The following is a 13,743-nucleotide window of genomic DNA, read 5'->3' on the forward strand; positions in this document are numbered from 1 at the left end:
GCTGGAGTGCAATGGCGCGATCTCGGCTCACCGCAACCTCCGCCTCCTGGGTTCAGGCAATTCTCCTGCCTCAGCCTCCTGAGTAGCTGGGACAACAGGCACGCGCCACCATGCCCAGCTGATTTTTTGTATTTTTAGTAGAGACGGGGTGTCACCATGTTGACCAGGATGGTCTCGATCTCTTGACCTCGTGATCCACCCGCCTCGGCCTCCCAAAGTGCTGGGATTACAGGCGTGAGCCACCGCGCCCGGCCTGATATTTTTTTTTTTTTTTTTTTGGAACTTCAAATTAAATTTATGGAGTCTGTAACTGATTCTTGCCCTAATTACTAAGGTCTCTAGTACTAGTGCAAGATTTGCAAGATAAGCAAATCAGAGCAATGAGAAGACTGAGGTATACTAGACCTCTTCAGCAAACAAGGTATATAGTTGCTTCTGTCTTTAGAAAAAGTACCTGAAAATTCTGGAGATGAGCTCAGTTCATTTGGTGGATTGCTGACTAGATTCCTCTAGAAGAAAAGCACTCTGTTGAATCCATCTGCCTTTCACTTTAACATTTTAACTGTTTTTCTTTACTGTGAAACATCTTTCATTTTTTCTTCCCATGACCAAAGCAGATGGCTTACAGTTCTCTATGTGAAACCAACCATGGTGTCAGTCTTTGCCCAGTGCTTCAGATAGCCACTACTAAGCAATTATAGTGGCATGAAAAGCTTTTGAATAGCTAAAGCCATTTTGATAAAGAAAGTAAATGGGGCTGGGTGCGGTGGCTCACACCTGTAATCTCAACACTTTGGGAAGTCAAGGTAGGCAGGTCTCTTGAGCTCAGGAGTTTGAGACCAGCCTGGGCAACATGGCAAAATCCTGTCACTACAAAAAAATCCAAAAATTGGTGGGGCATGATGGTATGCACCTGTAGTCCTAGCTACTTGTGGGGCTGAGGTGGGAGGATCACTTTAGCCCAGGAGGTCAAGGCTGCAGTCATCTAATAAATTTGCGCCATTGCACTCCTGCCTGGTTGATAGCTTGTCTCAAAAAAAAAAAAAAAAAGTAAACATAAATCAAAATTTATGATAGGTTATTTCTGTTTATGGAGCTTTTTCTTGGTAATATTACTGTACTTTTGCCACTTTTCAGGTATTAATTGATTTTTATTTCGTCTGTTAAGTTTTTGGTAGTTAGTAATATTTTCTTTACATCTTTATGAAGGTAGAAATATTTTTCATTTAAAGGTAATTATTTTTATTTTTACATTTTATTATTGGTTTTTTGAAGTATACTTTTTGTATTGTTGCAAAGTAGACTTAATGCTGAAAATGTTTAATGTTTCATCTTTGTCTTTCTTTAGTCTCTAGGAAAAAATCTGGGTGGAAGACTACAAGTGATTCACTGTGACTTTTTAAAAATGGATCCTAAAGGTACTGGAACAGTAAGACCCCCCGCTATGGCTTCACAGGACCTTTTTCAGACTTTGGGAATAGAAGCGGTTCCTTGGAAAGAAGGTAATTTTTGGAATTTACTAAAGCAATTGCCTGTAATTTGCCAAGTTTCTTCAGCAGTGTATCTGATCTGTTGATGAAATTTGTATATTATTTATTTATTTTCTGTGATGGAGTCTCGCTCCATCACCCAGGCTAGAGTGCAATGGTGCGATCTTTGCTCACTGAACCTCGGCCTCCCAGGTTCATAAGATTCTCCTGCCTCAGCATCCCAAGTGGCTGGAATTAAGTGTGTGTCACCACACCTGGTTATTTTTTTGTATTTTTGGTAGAGACAGGGTTTCACCGTGTTGGCCAGGCTGGTCTCGAACTCCTGCCCTCAAGTGATCTGCCCACCTCAACCTCCCAAAGTGCTGGGATTTAGACTTGAGCCACCATGCCTGGCTGAATTTGTGTATAATTATAATTTATGAGCAAATGCTCTTACTCTGAATATGGCATTTCCCTCGCCTGGACACAGATAACCAGTTTATTTCTCCAAAAGCCAAGTTCCACGCCAAGGAATATTGAGGCTTAGTTTCAATTGAAATAAACTTGAAATTAATATAGTTTGTTAACTTAGTTTGTCTCAATAAAATTTGGGCATAGGACAAAATGCTAAGAACTTTATTCAGATCTTTTTGCTTGTATTCCTAACAGGTATCCCTTTAAAAGTAATTGGAATATTCCCAATTAGGAGTGAAAGGAAGATACTTTGGAAACTTATACATAACTTATATTCCTGTACTTCTATATATAAATATGGACGAATAGAACTAAATGTGCTTATTTATGAAAAAGAATTCCAGGTATGTTGTTAACAAATACCTATTTGAGACCCTTCTACCTCAGCCTTCCAAAGTGCTGGGATTGCGGGTATGAGCCACTGCATCTGGCCTCCATTCATTTGTGTGTTTAATTAGTAGCTTTTAAGTTACTTTTAATGCTGTTATAAATGGAATTGTTTTTCCAATTGTCCGTCGCTGGTATATAAAAATGCAGCTGATTTTTGTGCGCTTTTGTATCCTACAGCTTTGCTAAATTTATTAGTTAGGTTTTTTTTTCCTTTTTTTTTTTTTTTAAATAGAGACAGGATCTCACTTTTGCCCAGGCTGGTCTCAAACTCCTGGGCTCAAGTGGTCCTCCTGCCTCAGCTTCCCAAAATGCTGGGATTACAGGTGTGAGCTACCACCCTCAGCTAAATGTATTAGTTTTAACAGGATTTAGATTATGTTTATATTTAAAGGTTTTTAAATTAATTTTTTAAACTATAAAACATTAAAACAATTTTTTTTTGAGAGACAGGGTCTTGTTCTGTTGCCCAGGCTTCAATGTAGCAGTGCATTCATAACTCACTGCAGCCTCAAACTCCTGGGCTCAAGTGATCCTCTTGCCTCAGCCTCCCCTGTAGTTAGGACTACATGTGCACACCACCCCAACCAGCTAGTTGTTTATTTTTGTAGTGATAGAGTCACGCTTTGTTGTTCAGGGTGGTCTTGAACAACAGGGTCTTGAACAGGGTGTCTTCAAGTGATTCTCTTGCCTTGACCCCTCAAAGTAGTAGGATTACAATTGTGAGCCATCACACCGAGCCTAAGATTTTAGACTCTAGTTTTAATTCTCTGTAATAGGGCCGGGCTTGGTGGCTCACACCTGTAATCCCAGCGCTTTGGGAGGCTGAGGCAGGCGGATCAGGAGGTCAGGAGTTTGAGACCAGCCTGGCCAACATGGCGAAACCCTGTCTCTATTAAAAATATATATATATATAGGGCCAGGCGCAGTGGCTCACGCCTGTAACCCTAGCACTTTGGGAGGCCAAGGCAAGCGGATCACTTGAGGTCAGGAGTTCAAGACCAGCCTGGCTAACATGGAAACCCCGTCTCTACTAAAAATACAAAACTTAGCTGAGCGTGGTAGTAGGTGCCTGTAATCCCAGCTACTCGGGAGGCTGACACAGGAGAATCGCCTGAACCTATGAGGCAGAGGTTGCAGTGAGCCGAGATCACACCATTACACTCTAGCCTGGGTGACAAGAGTGAGACTGACTCAAAAAAAAAGAAAAAAAAATTAGCCAGACACAGTGGCACACACCTGTTATCCCAGCTGCTCTGGATGCTGAGGTAGGAGAATCGCTTAAACCCAGGAGGCAGAGGTTGTGGTGAGCAGAGGTCACGCCATTGCACTCCAGCATGGGCGACAGAGCAAGACTCCATCTCAAAAAATAACATAAAATAGAATAAAAATAATAATTCTCTGTAGTGGAAGGTCTTCCTGACAACCGTGATATTGCTATGAGTGTAATCTTTCTCTTCTGCCCAGAATCTTTCATGTTATTAATCTGTGAATCCAGTTTAACTGAAAGTGCTTACTTGTCTTGCCGCGTTGCCCGCGCCGGAGTGCCATGGCTTTTCACAGGCACCGAAGCCCCCAAACCCCTAGGCGCAGGCAGTCCCCTTGCCTAGGCCTTTTGAGTGGCTGGGACGACAGGCGCACACCACTGCATCCAGCTTTTTGCATCTAATTCTAGTTTTCTCTGCTTAAATTTCCAGATGCTGTTAAGATAGTACTATTAAGACTCAAATAAGATTATTTGTATGGCTATGGGTTAGGATAGCGGGACAAAAAATGAAAAAATGATTTACTCACCCAGATCCATTTAGTAAATACGTATTTACTAGCCATGGGGAGACAGCAGGGGCCTCAGAACTGTGAGGCTGTGCATATATATAGTATTAAACAAAGGAATGAAAGGAAGAAAAATAGGAAATACTTTGTTAGATTCCCTACTGCTGGGATTATATTCCGGTGGCCCATGCTTCTTTTGCCGTGGAAGTTTTCACACTTGGCTTCTTCTCTCTGTACTGCCTTCTCATTCGCTGAGGTAACCTCTCGTCCTTTAAGGTCAGCCCTAACAATTGTGTGTTGTTGTTGTTGTTGTTTAAGAGATGGGGTCTCACTGTGTTGCCCAGACTGGTTTTGAACTTCTAGGCTCAAGCAGTCCTCCCACCATGGCCTCCCAAAGTGCTGGAATGACAAGCGTGACCCACCATGGCCTGCTGTTTGTTGCCTGTGCCAAAGTTCTGTGGTTATGCACAGGCACAGTCATGTCACACTGAACCCCCCAAACTCCTGGGCTCAAGCAGTCCCCTTGCCTCAGCCTTTCGAGTAGCTGGGACTACAGGCACACACCACTGCACCCGGCTTTTTGCTTCTAATTCTAGTTTTCTTTTTTTTTTTTTTTATTTTTTTTTTTTTTTTTTTTTTTGTGACGGAGTTTCGCTCTTGTTACCCAGGCTGGAGTGCAATGGCACGATCTCGGCTCACCGCAACCTCCGCCTCCTGGGTTCAGGCAATTCTCCTGCCTCAGCCTCCTGAGTAGCTGGGATTACAGGCACGCGCCACCATGCCCAGCTAATTTTTTGTATTTTTAGTAGAGACGGGGTTTCACCATGTTGACCGGGATGGTCTCGATCTCTTGACCTCGTGATCCACCCGCCTCGGCCTCCCAAAGTGCTGGGATTACAGGCTTGAGCCACCGCGCCCGGCCTAGTTTTCTTTACTTAAATGTCTAGATGCTATTAAGATAGTACTATTAAGATTCAATATTGGATTTTGATTGATTATAGGTGTGTATAACGTGTAATTTTTATTTTCCTTTTTCTAGAAACTAATGGCAGATCCCAGAAATCCAGACTTGTATCAGGTATTAAGTGTTCTCTGGCAAGTAGCTTGTAACATTAAGGTTCTGCACAAGGTGAGTAAAATCCTTCTATTTAAAAAAGATTTTTCTTTAGAGACAGAGTCACTCTGTTGCCCAGGCTGGAGGCAGTGGCACAATCATAGCTTGCTGCAGCCTTGAACTACTGGACTCAAGTGATCCTCTCACGTTAGCCTCTGGAGTAGCTGAGACTACAGTCATGTGCCACCATGCCTGGCTAGGTTTTAAAATTTTGAAAATATTGCCCAGCTTGGTCATGAACTCCTGGCTTCAAGTGATCCTCCTACCTTAGCCTCCCAGATCACTGGGATTACAGGCATGACCCACTGCACCTGGCTCTAATTTTATTTTTATTTATTTATTATTTTTTTGATATGGAGTCTCACTCAGTCACCCAGACTAGAGTGCAGTGGTGCAATCTTGGCTCACTGCAACCTCTGCATCCTGGGTTCAAGTGATTCCCCTGCCTCAGCCTTCCCGAGTAGCTGGGACTGCAAGCGTGTGCCATCACGCCCAGCTAATTTTTGTATTTTTATTAGAGGTGGGGGTTTCACCACATTGGCCAGGCTGGTCTTGAACTCCTGACCTCGAGTGATTTACCTGCCTTGGCCTCCTGAAGTACTGGGATTACAGATGTGAGCCAGGCCTGGCTCTAATTTTTAATTTTCGCAGTGTGGATCTTCATGTATTCTCTTCACTGCTTTTGCCTGAGAATATGCTGAGGTCTTCAGTCTATGCACCTAGCTGTATTTTTTTTTTTTTTTTTTAGGCTCAGGAATGTTATCTCATTTGATTTTAGCTTTTGTTCCAATTTTTTTTTTTTAATCAAAAACATTTGAGGTTCTTGAGTTGGATCTCTGATCCTTGTCTTTAGCATCCATTGTGCTCTCATCATTTTTCTCTCTTCCCAGAATCTTTTCACACTTAGTCTTCACATGACTGATTCTGCTTTCCGCCTGCACTGTGTATTGTACTCTCAGTGCTATGGTTCTTGGTTTCTCTAAAATTCCTCCTTGCCCACTGATCGTGGCTCATTCTGTTGACTTTTCATCTCAAGCCTCTGTCCTTGTAGCTTTCAGCTAGTTTCTTCATAGAGGCTTCTGAGGACTTCAGCTTGAGGAATAAGGTTTGCATCTTCCTGTTCCCTTAGTCCCTGTTGGTTTCCAAAGGTCATGTGTTAGGTTTCGCCATTTACTAAGCTCCACAAAGGGAAGGTCTTTCTAGACCTAACATTTCTCTACACTTGCTCCACTGTGTTTCTATAACTGTAGAATAAGTTGTTGAACTCAATTCCCAGTGTCTTGCGGGTTTTCCTGTACTGTCCCTGATGAGCGGAAAGCTGCTGAGGCTAGACCAAACGTGTAGGAAATGGCAGCCCATCATACACTGCTGACAGTCTTTGTCTTCCCCCCACTGAAAGTGACATTCCTGGAACTGCTAGGAATTTCACACTTTGGCAACAGATCTATTTCTAATTCCACTCTCATTGCCCCTGTAGTTAATAATAAATTACTATTTTGACAATAGCCTTTCAGATCTTATGTTCAATATTGTTCAGTCTTTTAAGCCTATGTCAGATCTATTTTAATCCACTCTTATTTTGGAATATACGAGTATGGGTATGTCTAGTTTTTTTAATAGAGAATAATTTTTCAGGTGGGTCGGTTTTTTATTTTGAGACACGGTATCACTCTGTCAACCCAGGCTGGAGTGCACTGGTACAATCCCAGCTCACTGCAACCTCTGCCTCCAGGCTTAAGCAATTCTCATGCCTCAGCCTCCAGAATAGATGGGACTGTAGGCACATACACCACCACACCCAGCTAATCTATTTTTTTTTTTTTTTTTTTTTTTTTGAGATGGACTCTCCCTTTGTTGCCCAGGATGGAGTGCAGAGGCATGATCTCAGCTCACTGCAACTTCCACCTCCTAGGTTCAACCGATTCTCCTGCCTCAGCCTCCTGAGTAGCTGGGACTATAGGTGCCTGCCACCACGTCCAGCTAATTTTTGTATTTTTAGTAGAGACGAAGGTTTTACCATGTTGGCCAGGATGGTCTCAAACTCCTTCGTGATCCATCCTCCTCAGCCTCCCAAAGTACTAGGATTACAGGCACAAGCCACCATGCCCAGCCTGCATACCCAACTAATTTTTGTACTTTTTAAAGAGACAGTGTTTCACCATGTTGCCCAGGCTGGTCTTGAACCCCTGAGCTCAAGTTATCCTCCTACCTTGGCCTCCCAAAGTGCTGGGATTATAGGCATAAGCCACTGAGCCTGACCAGATCATCTTTTAAAATTGCTTTATGCACAGAATTATATTACAAAAGGTAAATACAAAAAAATAGTGATCTTTTTTATGTTGTTTTGGGACAGAGTCTCACTCTGTCGCCTAGGCTGGAGTGCAGTGGGGCAATCTTGGCTCACTTCAAACTCCAGCTCCCAGGCTCAAGCGATCCTCCACCTTTGGCCTTCCAAAGTGCTGGGATTACAGGCATGAGCCACAGCACCTGGCCGACTCTATTGTCTTTATTTGTATATTTCCATATATGTTCTAACATATTCAAATACTTTGATTAATAAGCTTTTCCACTGAAGTAGGACAAAAAAATCCTCAGCTTTAATCTAATGCCTCTTAAACGGCTGATTCTAACTGTGAAATGAAAATGTTGACTGGTAAAAATTATAGCTAAAATGCTTTTTTGCATAATTACATAAAGGGCAAGTCAATTTTAAGTAAGGAAAAGAGTTACTAGTATTTGGGTAGACTTTTGATCCTCCTCCTCTTTAAAGAAATTAGGGAGAGAGATGTATATTATTTAACTGCAACATGTTTTTCTTAAATCCAGTTAGACTGTGATCATTCTGTTACTTAGGCAAGGTGTTTTTGTTTTTTTGTTTTTGACATGGAGTCTTGCTCTGTCGCCTGCGCTTGAGTGCAATAGTGTGATCTTGGCTCACTGCAACCTCCGCCTTCCAGGTTCAAGTGGTTCTCCTGCCTCGGCCTCCCAAGTAGCTGGGACTACAGGTGTCCACCACCATGCTCGGGACGAATTTTTGTATTTTTAGTAGAGGCGACGTTTTGCCATTTTGGCCAGGCTGGTCTCGAACTCCTGAGCTCAAGTGATCCATCTGTCTCAGCCTCCCAAAGTGCTGGGATTGCGGGCATGAGCCACCACGCCCAGCCACAAGCCTGCTCTTGGTCCTGGAGAGAGATGTTATCTCCTCCCTCAAGGTTACTCATTGCAAACAACTCTGAGAAATGGCCCAAGTAAAGAACAATTAGGGCTTTGTGTTCTTGGTGTACCCAATAAGAAAATTCAGAGACTCTCAGGGCTTGTGGTAATTGTGTCTTTCAGAAGGTAGCTTAAAGGAATAAGCAAAGGCCGGGCGCGTTGGCTCACGCCTGTAATCCCAGCACTTTGGGAGGCCGAGGCGGGTGGATCACGAGGTCAAGAGATTGAGACCATCCTGGTCAACATGGTGAAACCCCGTCTCTACTAAAACTACAAAAAAAATCAGCTGGGCATGGTGGCGCGTGCCTGTAATCCCAGCTACTCAGGAGGCTGAGGCAGGAGAATTGCCTGAACCCAGGAGGCGGAGGTTGCGGTGAGCCGAGATCGCCGCCATTGCACTCCAGCCTGGGTAACAAAAGCGAAACTCCATCTCAAAAAAAAAAAAAAAAGGAATAAGCAAACAATGTCTTACTCTGGCAATATTTTGTGACTAATACAATTCATTTTCCCTTCTCTCCAGGAATTATTAGAACCATCACAAGAAAAGCTGTATTTTATTCAAATTACTCCTGATAGAAATTTATTTACAGAGAACTTAACACCTATGAGCTATCAAGTATTTTTTCACATGGTAAAGCAGTGTTTTGGGAAACGCAAATGCCGTATAATAGACCACTTACGGTAAGTAAGAAGAATAAAAGCAGGTAAAGAGTAGCAATTTGATTCACAGATTATTCTTTTATGTTAGAGGTCTATTTTTTATATCTTGGTTAACAGATTGAGGTACCATGTTTTCCCTCATATATTGTATTTTTGTGTGTGAGACGGAGTCTCTCATTGTCGCCCAGGCTGGAGTGCAATGGCGAGATCTCAGCTCACTGCAAACTCCGCCTGCCAGGTTCAAGCGATTTTCCTGCCGCAACCTCCCAAGCAGCTGGGATTACAGGTGCCCACCACCATGCCCAGCTAATTTTTTTGTATTTTTAGTAGAGACGGGGTTTCACTCTGTTGGCCAGGCTGGTCTCGAACTTCTGACCTCAGGATCTGCCCGCCTCAATCTCCCAGAGTGCTGGGATTACAAGCATGAGCCACTGCACTCAGCCTCCCTTATACATTTCTTCAAAATAATTTCTTCTCCCTGATGTACATTTTGAGGAAAATACATTTCCCCCCAGTCTCTCAGTGAGCTTCATTTATTTTCCTTCTTTGAAAAATGCGCAGCGATCCCTACACGTTGTGTTTTCTTTTTCGGCATATAGGCCTAGCTTTACCTTACAGGAGGCACTCGCTGCTCACCACGAGCTGGGGTGGAGAAAGCTCAGCATTCCTGGAGGCAGGCCCACAGTTCCCTCTCATCGCTTGTCTTCAGTGGCTCTGTTTCTTAACCAAAGTAGGGATAAATAATTATACCACCCTGGTTCCCTTGCTCTGGATCAGATTTTATGTTTTTATCTAAAGCTTTGTCAAAATAATAGCTTGTAAGTAATACTACTTGGTTTGTATCTATAATTTTGTTGTTGTTAGAAAAAGGGTCTCACTATGTTGTCCAGGCTGGAGTGCAGTGGCACAGTCTCCGCTCACTGCAGCCTTGACCTCCCAGGCTCGAGTGATCCTCGCACCTCAGCCTCCTGAGTAGCTGGGACTAATAAGCATGCACCACCATACCTGGCTAATTTTTATATTTGTAAAAATATAAGATTTTTAGATTTATATTTATAAATCGTATGCCAATTTTTGTAGAGATGAGGTTTCCTCATGTTGCCCAGGCTGGTCTCGAACTCCTGGCCTCAAGCAATCCACCCGGCTTGGCCTTCCACCGTGCTGGGGTTATAGGCGTGAGCCACCGCGTCTGGCTGTTTGTGTCATTTGTTTATAGGGCTGATGCAGACGTCTCTGTAAGTTGCACGAGGCCTTGTAATCAGCAGCCCAAAGTATTGCCAGAGGATGGGTAAAATGTTAAAATAATTATTTTAACTAATTTGATCATGTAACTAATTTGAATGAGCTGTTGACTGGACAATATTTATGTAAAAGTGAATGTTAAAAGTGGCAATAGCCTGGGTGCAGTGGCTCATGCCTATAATCCCAGCACTTTTTATGAGGCCAAGGTGGGAGGACAGTTAAGGAGGCCGGGAGTTGGAGGCTGTAGTGAGCTATGAACTCACCTGCACTCCCATGTGGGACACACAGCAAGCTGACCTTGTCTCTAAAAAAAAAAAATAGGAGACAGAGAGGGTCACCAAGAGTTTGAGACAAGCCTGGGTGACACAGCAAGACTCTTATCTCTAAAAAAAGAACTGATAACAGATTAGTAAAAGGCAATCTATTATTTTTTATCTTGCCACCTTGTGGTGGCTAGTTTGAATGAAAACATCAAGAAAATAGGGAAATGAGAAATAAATGTAATAAATCATGGTGCAAAATGTTAAGAATGCTCCTGGTACTCTCACTGGGTTAGAAATGTGCTACCAAGATTCTATTCAATATCAAAAAGTATTGGAATTTAAGAGACAGAGTCTCACTCTGTTGCCCAGTCTGGAGGACAATGGCACAATCATAGCTCACTGCAACCACAAACCCCTGGGCTCAAGTGATCCTGCCTCAGCCTCTTCCCTGAGTAGCTGGGACTGCTGTGCCCACCACTATGCAGAGCTAACCTTTTACATTTTTTGTAGAGATGGTGTCTCACTTTGTTGCTTAGGATAGCATTGAACTCTTGGGCTCACATGATCCTCCCACCTAGCCTCCCCAAGTGCTGGGATAACAGGTGTGAGCCACCACACCCAACCCAAAATATTTTTTTGCAGTTGTTTACTTATTGTTGTCAGAGGCTTATTGGTGGTTTCTTGCTAAGCTGACATGCAGTTATATACCTCATAGTGGCATTGCAGTCCGTGGTAGACCAAATGTGCAATAGTGGTTGCATAAGATTCTGACGCTCTGTTTTTGCTGCATCTTTTCTATTGCTTGCCATCGTGTTATAGTTGCCCACAGTATTCAGTACAGTCATATGTTGCACGGGTTTGTAGCCTTGGAGCAATATCTATGCCATATATCCTAAGTATGTAGTAGGCTATACCACCTAGGTTTGTTTTAAGTACACTGTAAGATGTTCAAGCAGCAGTGAAATCACCGAACAGTGCACTTCTCAGAACATACCTCCATCATGAAGCAGTGCATGACTGTATAAGGAAGTTTGCTGATTTATAATTAATTTACCAATGACAGTTACATCAAAATGTGAAGTGATTCCCTCTTTGTAACAGCAACTTCTGCTGTTTGTACTTACTGAACTTTGACATGAACTGAAAGAAGTTAAGAATATTTTTTTGCAAAAAGGAAAAGGGTGAAAGAGGTAGGCAGAATAATGTGTTAAAGGGTAGTGATTAAACTAGAATTTTGTGTAAAAATTGATTGCAATATGTTAAAGCCTAAACCTGCTATTGATACTTTCATTATAGGTTAGCTGTGAAACTTTAGAAATAAACATAAAGTTATTGCAACCTCTTAAACTAAATAAGATTGCTTATATATAATAAGTTCAGCTTTTTTTTGTTTGTTTATTTTCTTATCTCAATAGCCTTGGGAATACAGGTGGTTTTTTGGTTACATGGATGAACTATGTAGTGATGAAGTGTGGGCTTTTAGTGTACCCATCACCCAAATAGTGTACATGGTACCCACAGGTGGCTTTTTATCCCTTACGCTCCTCCCATCCTCTTCCCTGCTGATCCTCCCATGTCCATTATAGCACTCTGTATGCCTAAGTTAGACATTTTAAATTTGACTTGGAAGCCATTTTTGTCTCCATTAACTGACAGATGCATGAAAAAGAATTAAGCACATTTACTTTGTATTTATTTTGCAGTTCATTGACTCCACTTGATGCAGAAGATATATTGAGGCAAATAGGAAAAAAGAAAGAAGATAAAGTAACTAACTGGCACCCTCAAGACTTCAAACGACTTTTTGAAACTATCCATTCTTCCAAAGATTATGCTTATAAATGGCTATATGATGATGGGCTGGAAGGCAGATATAACGACTAGACTGTCAAGACATTGGGTGGAGCAGTTTATTTATTTGGAAACCATGACATGAAAACCAAATTTGAAAAACTCCCATCCTTTCAGCAAAAGATGACCGTTCTTGTTCTGCACAGCCAGGCAGATCATTTCTTCTGAAGTTGATATCATTGGCATATTGGATGAAATAGTAGCTGCTATTTTCATCGCAACTGAATAAAATGAAAACTTCAATTAATTGGATTTGATCAGATTGAATTCATTTTGTTTCAGATTCCTATTTTAATATCTCAGTACTGCTGATTTTTGCATCTTCAGGAGCAAGAGTCTGTACATTATTAATCTTTGAAAGTAAAGAAAACTGATGTACTGATTTGTTTTACTTTTCAGTTTGTTGACATGTATTGTCAAGTACTGTACAATGGAATTGTTTAAATTTTAATATGATTTAAACTTTTTTAGAAATTAAAATATTTTAAATAAGGTTTTCTTATTTCTTCTGGTCTCTAAATACCTAATGAAACATTAAACTGACCCTGATTTATTCCTTTTTAGTTCTGTCATGTATAGTCAATATAGTTTTGGTGAATAATTCAGTCTGTATTACTGAAAAGTCTCCTGCACTTTTGTTCTATCAAGAAAACTCCTCTGAAGTTAGATCTTTATATGAACCTAAATGGAATTAAGAATATTTTCTTACCAGGCATGGTGGTATGCTCCTGTAGTCCCAGCTACTCAGGGGATGGAGGTGGGAAGACACCTGAACCCATGAGTCTAGCCTGTGGGCAACATGGTGAAACCCCTATTTCTAAAAAATTTTTATAAAACTTAGCTGGGCATGGTGGCAGGTACCTGTAGTCCCAGCAACTGGGGAGGCTGATGTGAGAGGATCACTTCAGCCCAAGAGTTGGAGGCTGCAGTGAGCTATTGTGAAGAACAGCTGTATTGCAGCCTCGGTAACAGTGAGACCTGTCACTTAAAAAGTAGTTACTACAGTGGGCCGGTCGTGGTGCCTCTCACCTGTAATCCCAGCACTTTGGAAGGCCAAGGTAGGTGGATCACCTGAGGTCAGGAGCTCAAGACCCTGGCCTGCCTAACATGGTGAAACCCCATCTCTACTAGAAATATAAAAAATTAACTGGCATGGTGCTACATACTTGTAATCCCAGCTATTTGGAAAGCTGAAGCGGGAGAATCGCTTGAACCCAGGAGGCGAAGGCTGCAGTGAGCCGAGATTGCTTCACTGCGCTCCAGCCTGGGCAACAGAGTGAGACTCTGTCTCAAAAAA

At 42.1% G+C, this 13,743-nt stretch overlaps 1 protein-coding gene across 2 annotated transcripts in view; it reads left to right on the forward strand.

Moving 5' to 3' along the window:
- The window catches only part of TFB2M (transcription factor B2, mitochondrial), a 22,698-nt gene extending 9,699 nt beyond the window's left edge, over nucleotides 1-12,999 (forward strand). The window contains exons 3-7 of one of the 2 annotated variants that reach the window (XM_032242192.1): nucleotides 1,349-1,502; nucleotides 2,139-2,287; nucleotides 5,143-5,232; nucleotides 8,951-9,111; nucleotides 12,299-12,999. In XM_032242192.1, coding sequence (XP_032098083.1) covers nucleotides 1,349-1,502; nucleotides 2,139-2,287; nucleotides 5,143-5,232; nucleotides 8,951-9,111; nucleotides 12,299-12,479 — 735 coding nt within the window. In that variant the 3' untranslated portion in view covers nucleotides 12,480-12,999. The remainder of the gene's footprint in view (nucleotides 1-1,348; nucleotides 1,503-2,138; nucleotides 2,288-5,142; nucleotides 5,233-8,950; nucleotides 9,112-12,298) is intronic. The other variant, XM_032242193.1, reaches the window with a different exon arrangement.
- Nucleotides 13,000-13,743: the final 744 nt, after the last annotated feature.

This window comes from Sapajus apella, unplaced genomic scaffold, assembly GCF_009761245.1.
Source record: "Sapajus apella isolate SASKATOON/1434 unplaced genomic scaffold, GSC_monkey_1.0 scaffold49, whole genome shotgun sequence".
NCBI lineage: Eukaryota > Metazoa > Chordata > Mammalia > Primates > Cebidae > Sapajus > Sapajus apella.